Raw genomic sequence first — 25,744 nt, 5'->3', positions numbered from 1 at the left:
AGAAGGCGAACCAGAAGGATATTAGCCGGCAGGTCGTCCACCCCGCAGTCCACCAATATGCGGCACTCGGGGCAGCGGAGCTCGTTCCGGGAGCTGACGATGTTTTCCAGGCAGCGTCGGCAGAAGGTGTGCTGGCACGGCAGCACCTTGGCCGTAGTGTCCAGGCGCTCCAGGCACACCGAGCACTCCAGCAGATCCAGCAGCGACGAGGACTCGTCCATGTCGGCGGACAGGGTGAGCATTTGGGCTTCAGTGTCCGTGGGTGAGCCGCGGCGACTGGCTAGTGTGGCGTGGAACTGACCCTGGGGCGCGGAACATTCTGGGAGGCAGCCAGCGGTTAAACGACCGAGTCAGCGCGCGGCGACTTGTTTCTGCGCGTGCTTTGGCTGTACTCCGCTGTCCTGCGCCTCTCTCGACCTCCCCCAATGTCTCTCTCTCTCGCGCGCGCGCTCTCTCGCGCTCTCTCTCTCCCTCCCTCTCTCAAGCAGCTGTGCAGAAAGCAGTGAGGTCACGCTGTCATCATCATCATCTTCATCATCATTTTCCGCGCGCCGATCAAATTTGCAACGCGCGCTCACGCACCGGAGACAGTCTGTGCGTACGTGTGTGTGTGTGTGGTGTGTGTGTGTGTGTGTGTGTGTGTTGTGTGTGTGTGTGTGTGTGTGTGTGTGTGCGTGCGTGTGTGTGTGACAGAGAGAGAGCGCGCTCAGTTGTTATCTGCGAGCTTCGCCTCCGTCTCCTCACACTTCCAGCGCGGTGCTCCGTCTCCAGCCCGCCGGGCAGACCGACGTGCTCGCCGGCTCCGTGCAGGTTGTCACCGGGCAAAAATCTCAACCGAACACGCTGCTGCAGAAAGTGCGACAATGTCGAAAAATACACAAAGAATAGTTCGTTGTATGAATCTTGCAATCTCACTGACGCTGCGCTACTATCCATTTATTTATTTATTTATCTATATTTATTAAGATTGTGGAAAGCGGTCCCCCCACCCACTAACCACTTGGGGGAAAATGGTTTCTAGCGACATCTTGTGGCAATCGGTCATTAGTGCAGCACATAGTCAGACGATTGATAGAACCTCAAACCTCTCTCTCGTTCCGTGTGTGTGTGTTTGTGTGTGTGTGTGTGTGTGTGTGTGTGTATGTGCGTGTGTGTGCTCGCGCGAGCTGTAATCTAGAATATAGTGCACATTGTTCACCTGTTGAGACCTGCTCTTTTCTTATATCCAATCCGCGGGTGTGTGTGTGTGTGTGTGTGTGTGTGTGTGTGTGTGTGTGTGTGTGTGTGTGTGTGTGTGTGTGTCAGTGACGCCTTCCTGGGTGAGATACAGGTCTTCTTTTTACCACCCAGGATGAAAAGCTGAGGGGGGTTGTTTAGACGGCAAGGAGGAAGTGTGTGTCTACCTACGTGTGTGTGTGTGTGTGTGTCACCACATGCCACACACACCACATGACACCACAGGCCACAGTCTTATTTAATAGCAGCATTATTCTCCTCAAAGGAGTGTGAATTCTGATCTGAGCTCTGATGGATGGCCCAGACACTGACTCAGTCTCTGTTGTGTCTGTCTGCATTAAATTGAACTTTGTCCGAGCGACTGAACTAGTCCCTCTGTCCTCCCACACTTCTCCTATTTGGTCATATGTTTTGTTTTTTACATCTGCACCAATCAAAGAAACAAAGAAACCTCAACAGTGGTTAGAAAAACAAAATGAAAGGCTGCAAATGCCACATCTGAAAAAGACTGAAGAGCTTTTGTTCTAAAATGCAGAATGAAGTAAAGTTAAGGTGCTGGTAGTGGAGCAACCTTTATTTAATCCTTGTTAAATGTTCTATGGTTGTGGTACTTGAGGTTATTTTGCATATATCTTCCTCTCTGACTCTCTCTACCATAGTCACTCGTGCACATTTGTGCTGCTTCATGCATTTCCCCTCAGCTGGGGATTGAGAATTAAGGAGGAGCTGCAGGGACAAGCCAACAAAAACTATTATTGGGTGAAAATCCCCTCAATTCTATTAACCAGCATGTTCAGAGCTCCCACGAGCTGGAGCTGCCGTCAGTCACAGACAAAAGGTGAAATTCTATGGAACAGCCGACGTGTCAGTTATGACTATGCAGCTGCAACTGTTCTGACAGGTCATCACGCACCGGAATAAGTGATCATGTTCTAATTACTGTATTCACACTGTTGCTCATGTATAACAAGCTATCAGTATGCAGGTTTTCATCAGGTTTTTCCCTGAAGATGAAGATGATATTGCCGAGGAACAGTGAATAACGCCTTCTGCTGTTCTTTCATTGACTTAACTACATTATTTGAAGCAACAGTGACTCCTTACATCACATTAACATCTTGACTGATGGCAAATCCATATATTTTTTCACACCGAGAGGCTTCAGAATGACATTAAGGGTGTTGATTTTGGAGGTCACTAACACTAAGCGCACAAAAGAAGCCCCTAAATATGTCCTTCATTTCTCATTCTTTTGCACCAATCTCAAGAGCTTATTATCTTTTTACAGAACGTTATAGATATGGCTTCATAATAGAATTCAAATTCATTCCCTTTTCTTCATTTTCATGCACAACCAGGAGTTTTCCCACCGACCCCTGTGGAAATCTTATTTGCCTGAGACAGCCACATATAATGAATATGCAGCAGATGCATGTGTGTGGGCACGTGCATGTGTGTGTGTGCACGTGTGCACCAATATGTATATCCAGCACCTCTCTCCGATGTCCCATCCACCAATGTCCTTCGTTCATACAAAAGTAGGTTAGCTGACACGACAGTTACCACGGCAACTGGCTCTCTGCTTTCCTTGTTGAAGAGTAGTTAGAGAATGTGAGCGTGATTTCAAAGATAATTTCAATATAAACGGAGGAGGCCGCCGGCTGGAAGGGGGTCCGACTGATACGCAGGGCTTTTATTATTTTATGTTACTCTATTATCAATGAAGCAGGTCCGTGAAGAGAAGACCTGAACTACTGACAACCTATTTTATTGCTAACTTTTCATGCTTAAATATCAGAAACAGAAACTGGTTACAAGCTTTGTGTCGTGAAAAGTGGTCACAATGAGAGTGTTTTCTCTTTAAGGCAGTGTTTTATAGATCCTGTCGCAGATTTAGCAGTGGAGGTTGGAACAGATCTTGTTTTAATTGTTGTTTTCATCACTTTCTCAGCAGTCCTGTTGTTATCCCGTCCTCATCCTCTCTTTATCCAAACTCTTTCCTTCCCATCCTGCTTTTCAATCCGGAAACTCCTGGCTCAAAATCGGTGAGCGCCTGAAAGAACGAGAGAGATGGAGAGACAGTCTGAGAAGAAAAAGAAGAGGGAAGGATGGAGACTGAGGACGTTTAAGAGGAGAAAATCTTGAATGACGAGGAGAGGTGAAAGGACACGGAATCAAGCACAGAACAAAAAACAGGGACGGCGGAGACCAGAGGAGGGGGGAGCAAATAATTACAGGAGTTCCCATGTTTTCAAAGCCCTACTTTTATCTCCCCTTCCTGTGAGCAAGAAAAAACGAGAGAGAGCGGAAAGAGGGAAGATGAGAAGAGGAAGACTGACGTCCAGGCAGCTTTAGTCCAAATCACACAACAGACAGCAGCCATCCACATCACACAGACGCTGACACGCTCTCACTAATTTATAGCCTCTGATTCAAAGACGGCTTATATCCGTCACGTCTGTGTGTGGGTGTGTGTGTGTGCTCTTGTGTCCACCATTCAACAAATACTATAGTTAATTCTATACGTCTGATTATAAATTACTTAGCTGATTATGCTTAACAAAGAGTGAAATTAGCAGCAAGGTTAGAACTGTAGTTTGGTTTCTTGCCCGCGTTATTACTCAGTGTTGTGTTGTCAGTGGTGAAGTTAATAGTTGTTTGCATAGCAGGGATATTGGCATGAAATGAAGAGTAAGGTTTGATTAATAAACTGAACTGTGAGCTAATGGCGATTAACCAAAACAAAAAACATGCTGATGCAGTTTGAACAGATTTATCACCACTGAGAGGCTCACTGGTAATGCCTGCTTCAGCCACTCAGGTCAGAATATAAGTTTTTCTGAAAGTTCCACGTGTGCAATGGGAGTAGTTTGGGGATGAAAAATATAAATGGCGCTTAATGAGAACAGACGGCTGCTGCTATGTACTAAATTATTTTTGAAACAAAACATAAAGCCAAGAAAATTAAAAATGAAAAGAAAATGTATGCAGTGCAAATAAATAGCAAATATCAGTTGTTGTTTTGTTGTTTTTGTTGTTTGTTTGTTTTTAAAGGTTACATTTAACGTGATTATTTTTCGACTGTTGTGGCGATATTCGGGCGTGAACACTAGATGGCACTCTGGAGCCACTGCCTGCAGGAAATTAATTGCCCCCGCAAACAAACGATCTACCTGAGCGGCTTCAATCTGGGTCTCTGTCGGGGCGGAGTCGGCCTCTCGCTTTACTGCTCCTCTAGGAGGAGCCTGCAGACACACCAACGGGACTGGAAAATAGGGAAGATTCACAAGATAAGCAGCCAGCCAGCCGGCCAGACAGCCAGTGGGTCCTTGGGCGATGCTTAGGCGACACCTCGTTAGAGACTGATCACCGATCAAGCGGACCGATCAGTTCCAGCAGCGCAGCCAGAAAGTCCCTCTGCGAGCTCCAGGTAAGAGGCTCCACGCTCAGGAATGCTGGGAAGACTTGGGGAAGGGAGGAAATCCTGGGCAAAAATCATTTTGCCAAATACCTCAGTGTGATTTCACTTCAAAAGTTGGATTTGTTGTTTTTGGGTCTAAGTAATATTCCTCCAGGACGGGAATCCTGCCGACATGCGCCTGTGCCGCAGCTTGTTGTTACTGTTTTCTGTCATCTGAAGTATCCATTAAGATGACATGCCTGGCGCCTGGCATGTCATGTCAGGCTATAAACGCGGGCATCATAGTTGCCAAGGGAACCAGAGTGGAGAAGAACGTCTGCATTGTGGCAGGGTGTGTAAAAAAACAATAAATGCCTGCATGTTCACCTGAACGCACCTTTGGGATGTGACAAACCTCCAGTAACTTCGCATGAGTGGAGGGTAGACGTGTCGGTGCAGAGTCTCTCGCCCAAGGTAAAGAGACACAGCAGCTCGCAGTTTGGGCCTGGGGCTGCTTTTTTTTACAGGACGGCGAGGGTCAGGGGTCACTAGATTATGGTGATGGCGAAGTCTGGCTGGTGGGCAGAGTTTTTGGATTCTCCCGCTCCATGTGCGTTTTATGCGTTGGTGCATGTGTGCGTCCCCATGTGTGACCCCTGCACACCTTTCCCTTCCGTCTGCCTAAATGTTTGGTTTGTGGTGCCGCCTGCCTGTCTCGAGGGCCCCCGGGAGCCGCTAAGTCCTGCCCGCAGACAGGCAGCTGAACCCGGCCGGGGACATGCCGGGTCCTGCCGAGGCTCTGAACTGCGAGTTGGCTTTGAACTGAAGGTGCTGGAGGTGGAAATCAATCCATCTCTGTCTCCCTGTCTCTCCCCCCTCCCTTCTCCGTAAACCTCTTCCCCTGCAGCCCCTTCGCGCAGTGGGTGTCAGCTGCCACCAGACCTTTCATGTGCGCAGGTAAAAAGGGAAGGAGAGGAAGGGGGGGAGCGTAACTCATCTTCAAAAGACGTGCAGCGGTTTCTGAGGATTAAATGGATGAAAGCTGAAAAAGAGAGCAAGAAAGCCGGCGCCTGTAGACACGATCATCCTGTTAGAAGTGAATGGAAAATATGTTTACTTGTTGCTCCATCAAGACGTGCTGGAATTTCACACAGCGATCTGTCTTATTCGGGGGTGACGTTGCACACGCCCGCGCGCACGCGCGCGCGCACGTTGCCTGGCTGGAAAAAACGTTTTTGAGATTTATGTCACAGCTGATTCTAATCCACAAAAGGCTCTTCTGTTGACAAATGTAGAGCTTTGGTGGCCTCACAGGTTTAAGTGTTTCTTAATGCTTCACACATTTAGGTCAGAATCCCCCCCCCCCCCCCATCTTTTTTTAATCCAAACTTTCTGCCAAAAAGTCCAAAAGTCGAGCACATGTAAATAATCTGCTACTGCAGAACCATAGTCAGCAGGACAGAGGCGATAAGGCAGCAAGGCCGCAGCGCTGCGCTCTCTCCGGGCGTCTCTTTCGGGTCGGGACGTGGCCACGTTTTAATTTTGCTGGCTAATCGTGAAAGGATAAAGGCTTCTAATCGTGGCTTTCCCCCTCACTTCTGTTCCCCCTGCGGAGGGTTTAGCAGAACCATATTAAATCAACAGGACTCCCGCAGAGAAGTTCAAATCTGATTGGGTTTGTGGTGTCATTTGTCTTAAGCTCTTCCATTTTAGTTTCTCAGACTTGTGTAGAATCTTACTGGAAAAGGACAGCGTGTAGTTACATAATGTGGGAATCTTGGGCCGGTTTTGTGGCATTTGTGGCCTGGTTGACCAGAGAGCAGCTAAACAGGAAGCCCATGAGGGTCCCCGCTGTTGTGTGGGACACTTGTGGGTGTAATCAATGTGTGTGTTGATGGCTTACTATCACCTATCACACCTTTCTATAATTATGCACGGTCAGCATAATCCTGCCACCCACACAACCATCTGAGGTGAGAAAAATGTTCTCCTTTAATGACCAAAGCTTATATGATGACCTGCTGGTTGTTTACGCTGAGAGGAAACCACCAACACGACCTCACGTCCTCCTCACACACACTGCACACACACCTAACCCTCCCAGGCCGGGACACACGCGTGACGTCTAGTGGCCGATTAGGCTCCCCCCTCACCCCTTCAGGGGAGGGCCAAAGCAGGGCCGAGGGTCTCGGGGAAGATGCTGAGCATCAAAGAGCGAGCTGACGGTCGCACTGTAATCAACCTGAACTGTGGATGAAGAGCGACGAAGGCCCCCACACCCTCGGAGGGGGGTCGTCGTCTCCTCAGCTGTCAGATCCAATCACTGCTGCCTGTGATGATTAATCACGAGGTTGTTGCTGCCTCGTTGCCATCATATATGTTTCTGCTTAGATTCGATCCAGCTAAACGTGGCAGCAGTTGGTGTAAAGTAAGCGACAGCCCCCCCCCCCCCCATCCGCCCCCAGAGCCTGGAGACAGAACGCCAGCAGCACATTTCTCCTTTATGATTCCGACCCACAGGGGTGCCTGTAATTTCTTTAAAAAGACTTTTACAGCAGATTGGCCTCATTTTGACTGTGGATTCTATAGCTCGGTGTTATATGTAATTAAATTCTATGCATTCACTTTGGGATGATTAAAGGCTGCGTTTGATGACTCTCTGATTATACTGGAGTTGCCATTTACAGGGTTACAATCTTCTGTGGTGGCTGGTTTTCTGGCGACGGCGGACTACAGGTGCTCCACAGAAGAGAAAAATGTGTATTTATAGATCTTTACATTTCAAATAGATGAGAGGATTATTCCTTTAAAATACTGATAAAATACATTTTGAAGAAAATCACTAATTATCAATTGATGAGATTTTTTCAGGAAAATTGCTTTTGTTTTTTATCAAAAATCCCAATTTGAACCACTTGCTGCCAACTAAAAGTGTGATTAAAATGGAATAACGATGAGCTCGCGGACCATCATACAGTAATCTTCTGTCCTCTATAGATTACCTCTCAGCCCAATTCCCCTGCTGATTGGTCCATTAGTAAATGATACAGGAAGTGATCAGTGGCCGGGGTAAACAGATGCTTAAAGAGACACATTAAACTATACAAATTAATCACAAAATTCAGGGTTTTATAGAAAACCAGCTGCTTTGACCTGGAATTTAAGATTAATTAGATAAATCAATGTTTTTTTGTATAAATGTCACCCCAAAAAAATCAACCAAGACCCCGTCCCAGGAATAAAGGGCTTTGATATGCAGAGAATTCAAAGGTTTCTTTATCTACGCGTGTACATATGTGTTTGTTTGACGGGGATTTCCATACTGAACCACTCCTTTCACCTTCAGGGCTCAAACATCCCCACAATGGTTTAGACTCTATACTACAGTCTAATGCAATACCAACAGTCAGGTTGCGGAATAGATCAGAGTCCTGGAGAAAGGACTTCTGTTCCAGTTCAATCTCATTTCTCAGCATTTATTTGAGTTTTCTTTTCAATCCACGCGAGATCCAAGGCAAGACAATGAAAATCAGATGATGACTGAGTTTATGTTGGATGTAGGAGAATTCTAAAGGCTCCAAGATGAATGTGATATTATTACATGAAAGATTAAATTCTATTTTTGTAGTCTGAAATACACACGTGTGTTCGCTACAGTCACTGTCCACTTCTCCTGCTGGAGGGACTCAGCCAAAAACCTGAGGATTATTTATCAGAGATGGTGTGATTTGAAGATTAACCCCCCCCCCCCCCGGGGTCGGAAACGCGACGTGGGCTGACTTTCATCTCAGACCTGCCTCAACAGAAAAAAAGAAGCCAGAAGACTTCAAACATGCACGGGTGCACATCACTTTAACCCCATAATGAGCATCCTCCAGGGGTCTGCCATCGCCTGGCAATTCCTTACTTCCTGTTTTTTTTAAACACTTTTATCTCTTAATTTCAAGCAAGTACACACATACACACACACACACACACACACACACACACACACGCACACACCAGTTATGGCCACAAGAATGTTACAATAAAAAAGTGAATTCTGTGCATTCTCCTATTTATTTTGTGTGTGTGTGTGGTGGGGGGGGGGGGTGGGGGTGGGGGGGGGGGGTTCTAAATAAAAGGAATCAAGCCTCAGTGAATGTGGTATGTTAACACATGAACGATTAAAAGTTCAAGGTTTGGATCCAGATGCACATTTTGATTAATTTTCTCCCCCCAAACCCCAAAACACATGCGCGCACTCATGTTCGCGTCTTGAAACTCAGGTGTTTACTGTTGAACTGACGTGTCGGGCCCCCGGGGCACATCATTCCCTACCGGCTCCAGTGTTGGTGCGTTTGTTCTCTAGCGTTTGTCTCCTGTTTGACATGTCAGTGTAGCGCTCGCTAACAGCGCAGGATCGCGTGATTTTCACACGTGCATTCAGGCGTGAAGTTCAAGGTTGGTTAGGAAAAATGTCCTCTGCCCCACAAGTCCACAAACCGTCAGACCCCAGTAGCCGGGTCTGTTGCAAATATGCAACCTTGTGCAAAGTCTGATGAATAACAGTGATTAAGTGAGTGTTTGTGTACATCTGTTGTGTTTGTGTTTATGTGTGCATGCATGCTGGATGGTTTAACTGGCTGTAAAATAATAATCACTGTTCCCACACACTAAACACACACATACAAACACACATTATTATTGTTGTTTAGCATGAGAGATTCAAAGCTCATCATTTCTATTCAAACAAGGCCTCTGACAGGATCTCTGAACACATATCCTTTTAATTATGACATTAATCACAACACACGCAGACACAAACACTGAATTTACCCCACAAGCATGTTGGGGGACTCACACGAACAGACAGTGCATTTGATTTATGCCTCACTGAGAGAAATTCACACGTACTGTATTTGCTATGCCGCCAACAGCGGTGAAAGAGCGCACGAACACCAGTTTCACAAGTAGCAGGATGCAACACAGCGAAGGGCGCGTTGGCATTCACTCGGGGCTTCAACACCTTTGCAACCTGTTCGCTGGCAGCCTCCTCAAGCCGGCTTTCAGCAGCGGAAGAGGGAAAACTGCAGCCCGTGTTGCTAAAACAAACAGTTTTTATGCTCGGCACTGTTTATCGGGTCTACTGCCACAGCCGCTGCGGTCGGACTTGTGCACAACACACACACACACACACGCACACACACACATACAGATTTTGGGGCCAACGGACTCTGAATTGACATCATTCAACTGTGGTTCAGTGAGTGTTTGCACACTTGATTTAAGCACAGGTGAATTGAAAGCAAAGGGGAAGGTGAACGATATGATGACATCTCCATCTGCAGTGATGCGTGTCCTCAGTTATGAGCTAGAGGAACGCCACGGGCAGATCTGTAGCTGTGTTTATGAGCGATGATGTGATGCATCAGGACAGTGAACTCATCTAGGCCACACACACATACACACACACACACACACACACACACACACACTCAGACAGGACTACTGTAGGGTGAAACTAATGACCTCATTGGTTTTTTTTGCAGATGCCCTGTTGAATCTTAATTTGCCTTTTCTCCACAGGAAGAAAGCACAGACATGTCCAAGAGAAGCCAAAAGAAATCCGTCTTCCTCACATTATTTGTAAGTGACTCATTTCTCCTTTTTGATGATGAGTTTTCTTAACTGTGAAGAGGACCGAATGGAATCAGCAGTATAATCCGGTTCTGGTCCGGCGCAGGATGGTGAACAGTCGGCCTGTTTTTGTTTCTGCAGCTGTGGGAAACACGTTGGTGGATGATTATTATTGCTGTCTCTTCAAGGACAAAGAATGTGCTGCTGAGTGTGTAGCTACACAAGTCTGTAAGCGCTCGGCTCGCCACCCATGTGGCGCTCTGACGCTATTCTAAATGAAGCTCTGCAGCCTGACAACCTCTTCTCTGCATATGGCCGATCTGTCGTTCCTCCAAACAGCTTAAATGCAAAATTCAGATATCGGTGTCACTATAGTCCCACCCAGAGAGGTGTGTATAACCTGGAAGATGTTTGAATAATGCTGGAAGCCTCCATGAATGTCTGTGTACCAAAGAGATTTTCAGTGGCCTGATGGTGCAATGATTATGATAATTGTAGCTCAGCTCGTGCACGTGCATAGCGTTGTGCATTAAGTGACCTGAGACGGTTGAGCTCTGTGCAAACATCAGACTTTTGTGTATTTTCTCGAGCTGAATCTGGCGTATGCTGTCACAACGTGGTGGACTTTTCTGTTCCGTCGTCTTTTCTGGACTGCAGATGATTAAAAGTCGCTTTGTTTGTTTGTAAGGGAACAGCCTGTACTACAACGCTGCAACCTCCAGCTGATACTTATTAGTGTGACTCGCTGGCACACGCACAGACACATGCAAGCACACACACACACACACACACACACACACACACACACACACAGAGTAATTCAGAGTGTTACGACATAAATCAATCACCTTCCTGCTGCCAAATGCAGACGCTGCTGCTGTTGCAAAAGAATGTGTCAAAGAGGACCAAGTGCATGTGAAGTGCACGAGTCAGTTTCACAGCTTTACATAAAAATGACTGTAAATCAGCCTGGTTTACTGTTGCCAGTCAGTGTGTATCGTGACCGATATGCTGCAGGTTTTAATGAAGATCGTTTAGCTCTTTGATCATTTTGATCAACATGTCACAGCTATGCAGCAAATCAACGCTCAGTTTTAAATATTAGTCCCGGTTGTTTTGCAAATAAAAGCGTGATTACAAATGAATATGACAGTATTTATTTTATACTGAGGATGCAAACAAATATTTCAGATGGTTCGTGAGGGTGAAGCATTCCATTTTAATCCTGCGTGTTAACGGAGGTGGTTCAGCCCTAAAGACGCGGTCTCTCCTCCTGCTGTGTCTTCAGGTGTGTTGGATGTTGGTGAATGGAGAATATTCCAGCTGTGGCGAGTACGAGTTCTTCAACCAGACCAGTAACAGTTGCCAGGCCTGCCCTCAGTGCCAGCCGGGACAGGAGCCACATATGGTGAGACCAACGTGCACACTCACACGTGCGCTTGCATCCTTCCGGACCAAGTGAAAGTCTTTGCAGCTGTTGAGTTTAAGAGTCTGAAGAGGAATAAACTAAAAAACCGTTACCTCCCACTAATTTTACCTGGGCGCGACACGTGGCGTGCACGCAGAGAGCGCTCACGTGCAAACGGACAGTTGCCTGACAGTCTGTGGCTGTCCATGACCTCAGCGTGTAGGTATTCCCTACAGTAAAGGACCTGCAGCAGCACTTGCATAGTTATTGAATCAGCCCAAGTAAACAGCGCAGCGGTAAATGCTCACGCTTCATTTGGCCCCCTGGGGTGCCGCTCCCACCTGAGAGGGGCGGCTGCACTCAGGAGTGAATAAATCCAATTATGGCTGCTGTCATTTAACCTGACGCTGTAAACACTGTTTCAAGGGCTGCCTCTTTCTGCCCTTGCGTCGGCTGCATCGGGGCAACATGGAGCGTTCCCCGATCGACCTGAAGGTGGCGCTCTATGAAAGGCTCGGGGCGATGACTGTTACTTCGTTCAGCATTCATGTTCATTCAGCTAAAGAAAATCCCTTTACGCACAGTTGGTGAACTCACTTGAGCTGCGAGTCGGAGAAGTTTGGGGATTTCCAAAGCCGGTGAAAGTCATCTCCCGATTGCAATTCAATCAGGAGACGACTCCTGGACTGGCCAACGTTGCTATTCTGGGAGCTTTACTGCTGAAACCATGCGTAGCGCAAACACCCTGAACTTTTGTCTTGACTCCAAGTGACTTTGAGCTTCTGGGTCCCTCACAACTGTGGGAGAGGCTCCCATTTGTCTGTTCTTTGCTATCTCAGCCTGTAGTTGCCATAATATTGTTCAATTTGAGCGCCTTAGCCTATTTGTCCAAGCCTTCTCAGAATGCACGTGTGTGTATTCATGTGTGTGTTTTGCAGACCTGCGGCTATGGCATGAAGGACGAGGACTTCGCCTGCGTGCCGTGTCAAGCGGGGAAGTACTCCAAAGGGAAGTACGAAATCTGTCGACGGCACAAAGACTGCAACGCCCTCTACAAGGCTACGGTCCGTGTAGCGGGAACCCCGGAGAGCGATGCAGAGTGTGGACCCTGTTTACCTGGGTAAGCAAGGCAGACGCAACGCTGACCCGATGGGCATCAGAACCACCTCTAAGATTTGAATCTAGTTTTGAGAAAGAACCTGTCTGACGTTCACACTCACGTGATGGTTTTCCTTTAAAGTTATGGCACCTTTTTTTGTCTCCTGGCACTTCTGTGCTGCAGCCCGTAAACACAAACCTGTCATTTATAAATATTTGGTCCGCGAGAGGCGTGAAACGTCTCTGTCTGACTGCTGCTGAAAAGCTTAATTGTTTATGTCACGTGGCGATGAGCCTGCTAAAAGGCAGTTTTGGACCTCCTGCTCTTTGAGAGTTAAGTGTGTTTTTCATAATAAGATTAAGAGATTATTTTCCCTTCAGCATATGTATCCGACGCCTCGTATCACATGGCTTTAGTGGTCTGGGGTACTTGAACAGCCTATAGAATCTGTCTTGCTGTCCTCTGCCTGTTTTTATTAGTGTGGCTCTGGCAGAAGGTTAAAAGCTGGATCATGTCTGTACTAAAAGTGCGACAGCGCGCTGTGAACAGGCCTGAACAGCTTGGCTGATCTTTCTGGAGTCACAACAGGCGTGTTTAAGCCACTGATTTCCCTGTCAGCAACTTCAGAGGCTCTTTAAAATAATCATTGTTCTTAATTATTATTGAGCAGACATTTTGGTGTGTATAATTCCGTTAGAAACGACCGGATGCATTAGCCACTGGAGCTAATCTGCCATGTGGCAGGTTGCCGTGACGCCAGTCGGCTCACTGGCGTAGGTGGACGCTCTGTTTTTGACAGTAAGCGGCTGTATTGGCAGCTTTTTCTGACAGGTTGCGTTGGAGTCTGATGAAAATTTCATCTAAATAAAATCACCTTTGACAACTTTTCCAAAACTCAAAATGGGAAACAAAAGTGTATAAGAGAAGAAAACCTGTACTTACATTGATGCACCATCATGGTGTGACTCCAGAAACATGCGGAATGAGCCCAAATCACCAAATATGACATTTTTAGATAATCAGAAAAAAAAAGAAGCTTAATTTTTGCTAAGCTACTGATTAAATTGGGAAATCAACCTCAGCCATCAACAATTATCATCAAGCCGACAACCAAACCTCTGCTTTGAGCTTGTGGTCGGTTTCATTTTTTCAATCCTGCTTCCCAGTGTAGTGTAAACAACCCAACCGGGCAGTGAAAGAACAGACAAGTCAAAACTCAGCCTCTTTGATTGGGGCAATAAACTGCATGTTGGTTTTTAGTAAACTTCATTTTGGTTTTTGCAAAGGTAGTAATTCAGTTATGAAATGAATAACACGGATGAAATTGCTGCTCTTTGAACGTAAATGATAAGTTAGTTGAGTGCGTTTGACTGTCCTGGTGCTGCACTTCCTGCACACTTGTGTGGAATTTTTCTGCGGCCGAGCCTACAAATGTGAAAACATGACTCACTTACTGAGTTAATAGTCCGAATTGCAATCAAACCACAGAGCAAGAAGCTTTCCTGAGATCAGAAAGTGCTGGTCCTGCCCACAGCCACAGAGGAGGCGTCACAGTCACCGCGTGCATGTTCAGTCCATGGCGATCCACACCAACGCAGTGGTTGGTGCCGAAGAGAGCGGCGCGGCCGCTGGAGGACGTGTCACGCACAGGCGATTGCAACACATCCCTTTGCGTCCTCCATCGTTCCTCCAGACGCCGTGATTCAGGGTGATAACAATCACCGACTTGTGTTTTGTGTCCTTGGGGCAACAATTATGAGCGTTACTTGCCAGTCAAACTTTTGCTTCATTGCTTCCCAGCGCTCACGCACCAGGAGCTGTATGGAAGCTACGGTGGCTGTGGAGGTCAAACGCTGTTAGAGTCGTGGTTTAATGCCGATTTTTTAATGCTCCTACACTTTTACTTCTGCGTGTTGCCTCCACCTGTGGGTGCGGTGTAAATTCTAACCAGTGGCCTGTTTCTTTGTGGATTTCAGGTATTACATGTTGGAAAACCGACCTAGGAACCAACCTTATGGGATGGTGTGTCACTCCTGCCAAAATGCTCCCCGTAACACCAAAGAATGTAAGAGCGGTCGATCCTCCCCCTCTCTCCTTGTTGCTTCCCTGTTTTTCCTCTCAATTACGAATCCGCCCGCCCTGATTCCTCTCTGTGAACCTTTATCTTCATATCTTTCCCCATCCCGTTGATCTGTTTCCTCTGAATTAAAAGCTACCACACATGAAAGTTTTAAATGAAAGAAAGAACTGGACGGGCTTTACAGAGACACATCTTGAAAGTGTTGGGTTAGTCTGAACAAACACACACACACACACAAACACACACGTGCGCGCACCAGTGCACGAGCTGAAGTCTCTGATCGCTGCCTGCTCCTGTCGTCTGGACAGACAAAAAGAAATTAAAGGCACGGCACAACCATTATATGCTCAAACTGTCTAACTTCACTACTTCCCTGTTACGTTTTTGCTCTCCTTGTTTAAAAGAACGCTCCCTTCATGTCTGAAAGCTCTCTGCTCTGTTGAATTGTCACCCACAGATCCTAATCGGTGCATTTTAAAAGCCTTGGCACATGGCAGTCATGCAAAAAAAAGAAAACCAAGCAACATTTTGGTTGATGTAGCAATCCAAATATAGGACAAATGTGAGATTTACTTCATAAACCTGCAGAAAGCACAAAGATTACAAACTTACATCTTGGTTTTGATAGTCAGGGAGGGGTTGAGTCCTGTGATTTAGCTTTTTACTTTCTTCTATTTGAAAAACATTTTAGACATAACAAAGGTAAGGCAGAAAAGCTGGAATAAAAGGCCTCTTTTCATGAAATGACTGTGACAATGTGATTTAAGTCCTTTCAGACAAATGAATCAGTAATATTAGCTAATGATTAATCGCAAAAAGATAATATTTATATTAAACACAAAAGAATAAAGAATGCCAGTTTGAGTATTCGCTTGCACTGATACAGACTGTTGATGAGAGGATATTTATTGCGCCATAATTGGAGAAAAACCCCTTTGTGTCTAGCTGAAGAGCCTGGAAATAAATATTACTGCTGTTGTGTCATAGTTAATGAGTGTGTTTTTGAAAGATGAAAACTCCAAAAAGCAGACCGGGCCTGCAGGGGAGAGTGAGAGTGAGAGAGAGAGAGAGAGAGAAAGAGAGAAAGAGTGTGTGTGTGTGTGCTAATAAAAATTTATTTCAACAAAACCATAATTGTTTCTCTCAGAAATGGGTGACACCATGATGCTGTATAAAATACATAAACTATGTGCTTTTTTTGTCCTGGTAGCTGATATAATTAATATAAATACTATAAATGTTATCACTTGTTTTACAGAAACCTTGGTTTTAGTTGGTGATTGATCAGTTTTATCATCAAAAATTGTATCTAAATGACATCAGTGCCAAATGAATCCTCTGATAAAGTGAACATTTACACTTAGAATCAATAATGGATTAAAGACAATCATCACGCTCCCTTCTAAAAACATGCTCAGACCTTTGTCTCTTGCTCTGTGTGTCAGGTCAGATTATAATGGACCCAAAACAAGAAAATGAAATAAACAGAGAACGAAAGAGCTGAAAGATGGCATTAACTGTATATTTGCTGCAGCGAAGGCAGGCTGACACTTGCCATTTAATCTGTAAATTACCTTGGCTCCTACCTACCTGCGAGCGTCTGCTAATTAAAACTTCAGTGGGTATGAGGGGAAAGAGGATGTGCCTGTTAGCGCTTGCTCGGATGCTACCTGTTGAGCTCCACTGTCGTCCTGCGCTGCCATCTCACGCGTGGAGGCTTTTTCCTTCAGTGCGCGTTCTGATTCTTAGTGGACAAAAACAAACCTGGAGACGGCTGAAAGGAGAAACGACAGCCGAGACGGGCTCGGTGAGAGAAATTGAACACCGAGCCATCAGTTGTCCTTAGAAAAAGATTGAACTTTATTTCTATCCTGCTCTGTGATTAGCTCGGTTTGAACGCGACGGCCCGTTTTGCCCTGTGGAATTATCGTTTTGCCATGTGCGCTGAGGCGACAAGACTTTGATTAAGAGACAAAACCGCACGGCGTTCGCGGAATTCCAGTTCAGGCCCATATCCGTAACCAGACAGCATAAACACATACCCAGCGTTAATGTCTCCAGGCTCTGGTGTGTGTGTGTGTGTGTGTGTGTGTGTGTGTGTGTGTGTGTGTGTGTGTGTGTGCGCGATGCACTCGCAGCAGGGCACATGTCAAAGAGGTCTGCAGTATATCCACTTAGCTAAATAAAACGCTGATTAAAAGAGATGATTTATGAGCTGTCGGGATTTCAGAGCTCTGTGAGAGGAAATGGGGGGAAAAACTCTTGAATAATCGAGGAGACACAATGAACAAAATCAGTTTGAGCCCTTTGTAATTGAAAGACCTTGAAGACGGTCAGAAAGCCATGATCTGGCTTCCTCCCAGTATTCATGCTTCCCAGTAAAACAGGGAGTTTATGCACTGGAAAACTGGAGCGGCAGAGATTTTAAGACAGGAAAAAGGTCAATAAAAATGTCGATCTGAACCTATAATGTTCAGACCAGATGGTCGTTTATTTTTAGTGGCTTCTCCCGTGAACTCCTGGGAAATCTTTGAATGAAGGGGCGTGCTTCCGAGCTCACGTTTGGGAAATCAGATATTTCACAGGGATTTTCATGGCAAAATAAGATTCTGCTGCTGTTTCACGACTGAGCACAACGTGCAACGAATAAAGTGCTGTCAGAAATTAAATACGCGATATAAAGGTTGAAATTATTACCAGTTTAACCACATAAAAGCATAAAAACTAAACAGTTAAAGGAAATGGAGGCAACCTGCCAGGTCATTTTCACAGTTAATAACATTTAATTGAAATTATGTGTCTTATACAGGTCTGTCCACCAGTGTGCCAAAAGAAAAACCTCTGATCCGCCCAGGATACACCACCATGTTTCCCAACCCCCATAAAGGTAAACACCAATAGGCATTGCTGTGTGTATGTGTGTGTGTGTGTGGTTCTATAACATCACTTCCTTCCTGTTTCAGATTCCACTGGGCAAGGCACCTGGCGACAGCTCTCATCATCGCCATGTCAACCATTTTTATCATGGCCATCGCCATCGTTCTCATCATTATGTTTTACATCCTTAAAGCCAAGCCCAACAGCCAAGGTGAGACACACACGTGCAGAGTCAGCGGCTGAAAGGTCGACCTTTTAGGATGACCCCTGACTGAGTTTGTTTGTGTAGTTTGTTGCTCAGGAAAAGTTGTGAAGGCGGTTGAAGCTCAGACTAACAAGCAAGAGGACAAAAGAGATGTTCCTGGTGAGACCACACACACACACACACACACACACACGCTCGTATTTCTATCCTTATGTGGACTTCTATAGAAATAATACACTACCCAGCACACTAACCCTAACCGCAACCTTTGAACTAGGTCTTAACTCTCATCAGTCTTTTGAAGTTGTGGGGAACAGCCAAAATTTCCTCAACTCCCAAAAATGTTCTCATTTGAGGCAAGAATTCAGATTTTGGTACTTAATATGTAGCTAATACAAGTACACACACACACACACACACACACACACACACACAAAGCTAACTGGTACATACTGGTAGAAACTTTGGATTTCAGAAATGTTAATTTATTCAGGGTCATTTCACATCTCTGCAGCAACACGCATGTATCATGTATGTGATATCTGAACTCTCGGTGCACTCGCTCCCTTCAAAGGCAGGTGCAGCGTCGGCCAAATATTTAACATGTAACCAAGCTGACACATGTCATCAGATTGGACGGGATTTAACATCAGCTGCGTTGCTCCGCACACCTGACTGGCCTTTCCCCGTTGTTATTTAATGTATTTGATTTAATGTATGCGTTTGGACGAGTGGCTCTATGTAGAGATCACGATGGAATGCGCCGCTTCTAAAGCTGAAGCCATGTGTTGCCGTGGGCACCATCTCTCCCGAGTTTAACCCTCTGACTGACTGACAATCTACTTAAATGACACGCACTTGGCTAAGAACACAAAAAAAAAATCCTTTTGAATAAAGGTGGTGCAGTGAATTTGATAAATAAAAAGAAAAAAAGTGATTATTTTCCTGTTGGATGTGCGTTCATTGTTTGTTTTGGAGAGCAGCCTGTTGCTTTAAGCCTGACAGGATCCAGCTGTCAGTCACGCAGACGCTGAGGGAATAATGCTTTTAACCCAGAGACAGACACTTAAACACACTCACACACAGGATTCGTTCCAGGTTTCTAATCAACCATTAAGCTGTCTCTCCCCGTATCAAGGACGCAAGTGTAATTTCAAATAATAGCCACTTGAACGCACCATCAGGCTATTAAATCTAGTTTAAGTGTGATGAAGCTGGAGCCTGTTGTCATTATTGATGGGCTATTTAAGACTCTAACTTTGTGTTTTTCTCCCAGACAATGTGGTGATCTACTTGGAAAAAGACGAGTTTGAGAAACTCAAAGCTCCTCCTCCGAAGACGGTGAAAAGGTGAGACGCTCGACGCCAACCACAATCCCGCCAACTGAACCTCTTCCTTGTTCAGCCCCACTGACATTGAAAAAAAAGGCGCCGCGTGTGTAAAATTGTGTCTGAGCTGAGGACAGAATATTTGACATTCATCACTGTCGGTGTTTGTAATTGTTTGTGGCCACACAGAGAGGTTTTGTTTTTCATTTTCTTTGCATCATCTGCTTGTAATTTTGGACATCCATGGCCGCACTGCTGCCACTGCTGCTTGCGTTTGGTTCTATAGGACGCCTGCGGGTAAATACAAACATAGAAGGAGTGTAATGAATCACATGTCCGTGGAGCCGAGAACAGAGGAGCCGCTAGGACACTGAGAAGGTGTCATGTTCAGATAGGGGTATTTGTTCCACCAGCAGCAGCAGGTGAAGGAAAGCGCAACACTTTTTTCCACACCTGAGCCTTCCAGCATCCATCTCCTGTCAGGAGAAGACAATGCTGGCTTACAGCTGCTGGCTAATGTCCACAATAAGCACTCGTTGCAGTGTGGGCAGGCGGCGTCCGTTTCAGGGGGATTTTTGGAATTCCAAGAGCGTTAGCGCGTGCACGGATTGAGAAACCGTCGCCTCTGTGTGCAGTGAGAACGACGCTTCATCGGAGAACGAGCAGCTGCTGAGCCGCAGCATGGACAGCGACGAGGAGGCGGCGTCGGACAAGCAGGTGGCGGCCGAGCGCGGCGAGCCCAGCCCGTGCCTCGTCAGCTTGGAGAACAAGCCCGACCTCTGCCTGCTCTCGCTGGGCCTGGTGGACCGTGACGGGGGCCGCGGCAGGACCCCCGCCATCATCGCCTGCCCCGAGAGCAGCAGCCTGAGTATCAACAACGTCGCCAGCACCAACCACGTCAGCAGCATGAACGCCATCAACAGCAGCAACAAAATGCCCGGGGTGAGAAATGGCAGCTGAAATGAGACTGAAAAGCACGAAAACCATCATCTCCATCTTGGAGTTTAACTGTTGTTTATTGGTGGGTTTGATTCTCCGCTCAGATGCTGCAGAGTCGGAGGAGAAAGATCTTGGATCTTTACGCCAGAGCCTGCAACGTCACAGAGGGTAGGTTTCACGCCCACCATCCGGAGGTTCCGCGCCAGTAAACTCCGGTCCTGCTCAGCCATGTTGAATCCCTCATTTCTGTCCAGGTTTGAGCCCAACAGAACTTCCCTTCGACTGCCTGGAGAAGACCAGCCGCATGCTCAGCTCCTCCTACAGCAGCGAGGCGGCCGTGGTGAAGACGTGGAGGCACCTGGCCGAGAGCTTCGGGTTGAAGCGCGACGAGATCGGGGGCATGAGCGACGGCCTGCAGCTCTTCGAGAGAGTGAGCACGGCGGGCTACAGCATCCCCGACCTCTTGACCCGCCTGGTACAGATCGAGAGGCTGGACGCCGTAGAGTCGCTCTGCTCCGACGTGTTGGGTGTCAGTGAGACGGCGGCGGCGGCGGCGGCTGGACGGCAGGGCATCAGCAGTTTTCACGGCCAGCTGATCTGCGCGTCGCCGTGCTCGTCTCCATCCCATCGCTGCGCCAGCGTCTGAACAGGTGCCGCAGCAGAGACGCGATGGCCTCACGTGTGTATGGACAGACATCCCACGTGTGGAGGACACACCTTTAACACATGAAGAATGTCCGAGGACTCCCCGTGGACACATTTTATTAGCCTCTCTGTCACAAAGTGGCTAATAAAATCCTTTTTTTTATACCAATTTTGCTTCCTGCAGGAATAAGTTCACCATTTCAGCAAATACAGCTAAACTGTGCAGGCGTGTAAAAAAAAAAAAAACTACTAAAATGAAATATGCAGTGAAAATGCTCGAAATGAGCCAAACAGCTGCAGCAAATGAGCCCGTGTTGGTCCCGAAACTGATGCAATTCATTTAGAACGTATGAAACACTCGACTGCAGCTTCAGTTCCACGTTCGTGACTGCGGCTGAGCCGTCGTCACAGGAAGGACAGCAGAGAACACGCTGCAGAAGCTTCCCTTGGACTTTTTCCTCTGGACTTTCCAGAACAAAGTGTCAGGAACAACAATCCTGTCCATCTAGTGGAAAACGACGACCTGTCCTAACTCCACACCAACACCCTCCCTCCTAAGCAGCAGCCTCGTCTGTCGCTGCCCTCATAATTCCCCACTTTTACCCCAACAATGTGGTCTGCTCTTGCCGCCAGTCCTAATAACTTGGGCGTGCCCCCCTCCCAGGGCCCCCGACAGGCCAAACTGTTGCGGTTTTACAGAGCGGGTGTAAAGTGCCTGTGATTTCCAGCACCAAATTAAGTATTTAGGGCCGAAAGCCCGGTGGAAAAGCCATAAAAAAAAACAGGGGTGCCGCCACCGCAGAGGCGTGACTGAGGGACCAGACTGAATAATCAGAATTGCAGCCGGTCGCTCCGTTTTGTCTGATAATCTGGTCACATTTTGCTCTGATTGGATTTCTTTACCTCTTAAACCCACAGAATGGGGGAGGGGGATATAAAATATGCAGTTGGGAGGGCAAGGCAACATTTCACAAGCAGCTAAAACTTAATTGGATCTATTTTCTTCATTTGGTATCCTGTTGTTTTATTTACCTTGAGGACTTTTGTACATTTTAACCATCCAACATCTGGGGCTGGACCCCAGCATAACTTAAATGCATGTTTGTTTTCAGTTCCCTTTAATATGTCCACTCAAGAGTCCTTTAAAGCTCATTTTCAAATTTAAGACCGTCTTTATAGATACACGCGTGCCTCCATCCATTTCTGGTCAGAACTGACTAGGTTTGGTGTTGAAATGTTGTAAATAAGTAAACTGGTGGAACCAAAAATCATATCGGACCTGAAAGTGCTGACAAAGTGGTGCAGAGAAGCAGAACACAGATGAATTACCTCAGAGTGCTGAAACATACAAGCATATGTTTGTATGTACATACATATAAACAAGCTGTATATATAACTTATTCTTCCTGTACATAATATATGCATTAATAAAGATGTATGACTTTATCACTGATTTCTTTCTCTGGGTTTGAACAGTTTGGGATAAAACATCCTCACAGAAGCTGGAGAATACGCTTTTTGTGTTAGCCAGATGTTCCAGGTAGAAGATGAATTAGAGAGCTAATGCTATAGGTGATACGCTGGGGCCTGTATGGAGTTTTTAATCACTCATCCAGTGAGTGACGGCACCTAGCGTCACAGCGCTACCTCAATAGCTCCAGCTGGCCTTTCATCCAGCGCCAATGACGTCGACGTCAGCGTGGCTCCCAGAGGAAGCCAGCGTTTGTGATCATACTCCGCATAAACCACCACCCTGGACTGAAGCTCTAGAACTATATTATATATACATGACTATATATATAACAAACTGATAAATCTGCATCGTCATCATGGTTAAGAAGCTGTCGTTATGGTGTAAATATGGGAAAAATGTATCATTGGACTGTTAATGTTGGGGTGGAAAACAGTCTGTGTGGCATCCCCCAATGAAATATATAAATGAAAACTATCCATCCCATCATGGGAAACACTTGAACAGTGCGTGGAACGATTAGCAGTCCATCCGACAGCGTTGTTAACATTCCAGCGAACATTAACGGGTCATTAGTGGCGAACTGGAAATGATAGATCATCAAATTAACAACGCGCTTCATCACATAACTTATTTCAAAAGAGCGATGGACCATGACCTCATCGCGGCAGCGGCCTCCAAATGCACCCTCACCTCTGCCCGACTTGCTGCTACAGGTGCAGCCAAGAATGTGTCTTTTTTTAAAGGTGCAACTTCAACCTGACCCGTGCGATTCAGCTAAAACCCTTACGAATGTGAGGCACTCGTTACAACAGTGGCAGCTGTCACCTCTGCACACATCAGTCTCTGTTAGTGGGTGTATGGGCAGGTGCCAAAACCCTCCGGGCCTTCGTACAAAGATGAGGCGTGTACGCGCTGGCAGAGGATCTTAAGTGAGTTCACAGAGAAGCAGCTTGGCACCGGACGGGGGAGCGATCCGCTGAGGGCCAACTCATCATGTTTCCCCCGATGCTCCATTTGTACTGAGGAGCTTTTCAGGCTGAAAACATGTCAAACACACAGAGTGCGTTGCTTGGAATGCATAAGATTGATCCAAAGCCTCCTTCCAGGCAAGGAGCGCCAACCAGTCAGCATTGTGCTGACATCATACGCGCCCAGGGACGACCTGCAGCCACTCGACCCTGTCAGTCGGCTGACAGCACACCTAAGCAGCTGGAATCAGCTCCGGCAGGGGTGTTTTCTCCAACTTTCAGACTGTTGTGGAGTGTTTTAGAGGTGGGTTATGGTGCTTCAGTCACCACCACCACCAGTGGCCATTTTCAGGGTTAGGATTAGGATTTAAACCATCTGAAGGTTTAGATCATGTAGATAAGTGAAGTGAAAATTGGCTGATTTTTGAGAGAAGGCTGGAAATACTGCCAGATGGAAAGAAAATACATCACATGAGCGCATGTGTGTGACAGAAACTTTAGTTTTACACCTTAGACAAGCCCAACTTGCTCATGTGTTAACGTAATGCTACTTTGAGCTGCTGAATCTGTTCAAAATAAGGGGAAAATAAGATAAGAATCATAAATCACACATTTTCATGACTATTCATCACAGCAATCTACTTTAGTTTCTTTGTGTCCTCGTGCTAATGTGGAAACCCCCGCTTGAAATTTAGTCACAGATCGAGACAACCTGGAGGCACCAGGGATGTGTGGATGAAAAAGGAAAAAACAAGAAGGCAGCCATCTCCTTCTCCTCTACTGGATTTGAGTGCAATGTTCCCTAAAGCTCCTGATATCATCCACTTCTCTGTCATCACAGTAAACAGGGTGATCTTTTGGTTTGTTTTTTCCTGGGAGACCTCTCCCATTAATCAAAGCCGAGAAACGCTAACTTTTGAAGCACCCCCAGTAAAAAAAATCAAAATAAAACAAAACAAAAAAAAACATACAGGCAAAATTGTGAAGGAGCAGCATGGACATGAAGCCACCCAGGCAAACGCCGTCAAGATATGATCTGAGATGAAAGACGGCGCTGAATCAAACAACCTCCGCTACCTGGGAATCAGGCGTGTTCTGTGCGAATCGATCCCAGATAAGCCCTGACGGCTGCTTCCGCTCACTCCTCATTTCCAGTTTGGTGCTCGCACCATTACCCAAGCTGCACATTTCTGCATATTGCAGCTGGTGAGAGTAACATCTGTGCGGTGGTCGGCCGTGTCGAACTGCTGACTGACCTGATTTTATGGCTGTGCTGAGGTGGAACCGCTAATGCCCCCCCCCCCTCCTGCCAAATAACATTTTAATGAGTTTAACCACACTGGCCAGACACATTTTAGATGTAAAAAAAAAAAAGTGCAAACAGAAGTCAGGATCTGTGGGTGATGCTGTGCAGGGCAGACGGCCGCGTGATAAAACTGCCCGTAACGAGGGCCAGACGCTGCTCTGCTGATTGCAGGCGCAGACCAGGATCACCTGGAGCTCCTGAAATCAATAAATGTGCCATTATCGCTGGTGCCATGGAGGGATGTAGACGGCTCCACAAATAAAGACATCAGAGGCTGATCGAGAGAGCTCCTGATGTGTCTGGAGTGTATGGCCTCCATATGCGCCCCCTGTGTCTGAGCCCCCTCCTGATGTGTTGGTAGATGGTCTCCTCCTAGACCATGAGTGGAGGAGCCCAGAGCCCACTTCACCAGGGATACGCCTCCCCAGGCCCTCACTGACCCAGCACCAAACTGGTCACGTGTCACATGCTCAGCGTCAAAAGGCTTCAGTGAAAGAATCGGGACCCACGATCTCCCAGTTCTGGTGTCCAGGCCGACCTCTACCGCACTGTTGGCCCTGCATTGGAGGAAACAGCAAACCTTCTGGCCACAGTGTGCTTGGGCGTCATCCTGGAGGAGCTGCACTGCCTGAGCCTCATGCTACCAGCGGGATTATTTACTTTGTGCAGCGTATTTAATAAAGTGTTGCCTGCTCGGCTGTGAGCTCCCAATCAGTCAGTACTGTAGATAAAAAGCAGACCTGCACAAGGCAGAAGGGAACATTTGATTAAAAGGGAGAAGAGAGTCCAGGATCTGCACAGGCTCTTCTCCTGGTGCTTCCACATCCACCACAGAGGGGGTCAATGATGTGTTCTCCTCAATACAATGCTGCTTACATTTGATTTAACTTAAATCTATACAAGAGCTCCTCACACTAAATTGTTGGGTAGACTGGAATTACCTTTACGAGCGCCATACATTTACTCCAACTGGGTAATAACCTTAAACTACACTTATAAGCACTTCTTGACTTCACCTGTCCAAGCTGCTATTGGCTGTTTATCTTTTTGGCTTTAATTCAATTTAAATGTATTTAATAGGTCCATGTTATGCTCAGAGGATAGAGGGGGGGTGTACACTTGCAACCATGATCCAAGGAAACCAGTAGCCTCCCATACCT

At 46.5% G+C, this 25,744-nt stretch overlaps 1 protein-coding gene across 1 annotated transcript; it reads left to right on the top strand.

The window, feature by feature from the left end:
• On the top strand, nucleotides 1-22,282 carry edar (ectodysplasin A receptor). Its single transcript, XM_057036046.1, is given in 13 exon segments — nucleotides 1-234; nucleotides 10,205-10,264; nucleotides 11,544-11,663; nucleotides 12,602-12,783; nucleotides 14,739-14,827; nucleotides 17,652-17,729; nucleotides 17,806-17,817; nucleotides 17,820-17,930; nucleotides 18,009-18,083; nucleotides 19,201-19,273; nucleotides 19,888-20,194; nucleotides 20,296-20,359; nucleotides 20,446-22,282. Coding segments are annotated over 13 exon segments (1,740 nt in total). The 5' UTR covers nucleotides 1-57; the 3' UTR covers nucleotides 20,838-22,282.
• Nucleotides 22,283-25,744: the final 3,462 nt, after the last annotated feature.

Source organism: Takifugu flavidus, chromosome 1, assembly GCF_003711565.1.
Source record: "Takifugu flavidus isolate HTHZ2018 chromosome 1, ASM371156v2, whole genome shotgun sequence".
Lineage (NCBI taxonomy): Eukaryota > Metazoa > Chordata > Actinopteri > Tetraodontiformes > Tetraodontidae > Takifugu > Takifugu flavidus.
Note: the sequence above shows the minus strand (reverse complement) of the source record. Positions and strands in the feature narration are given on the sequence as shown.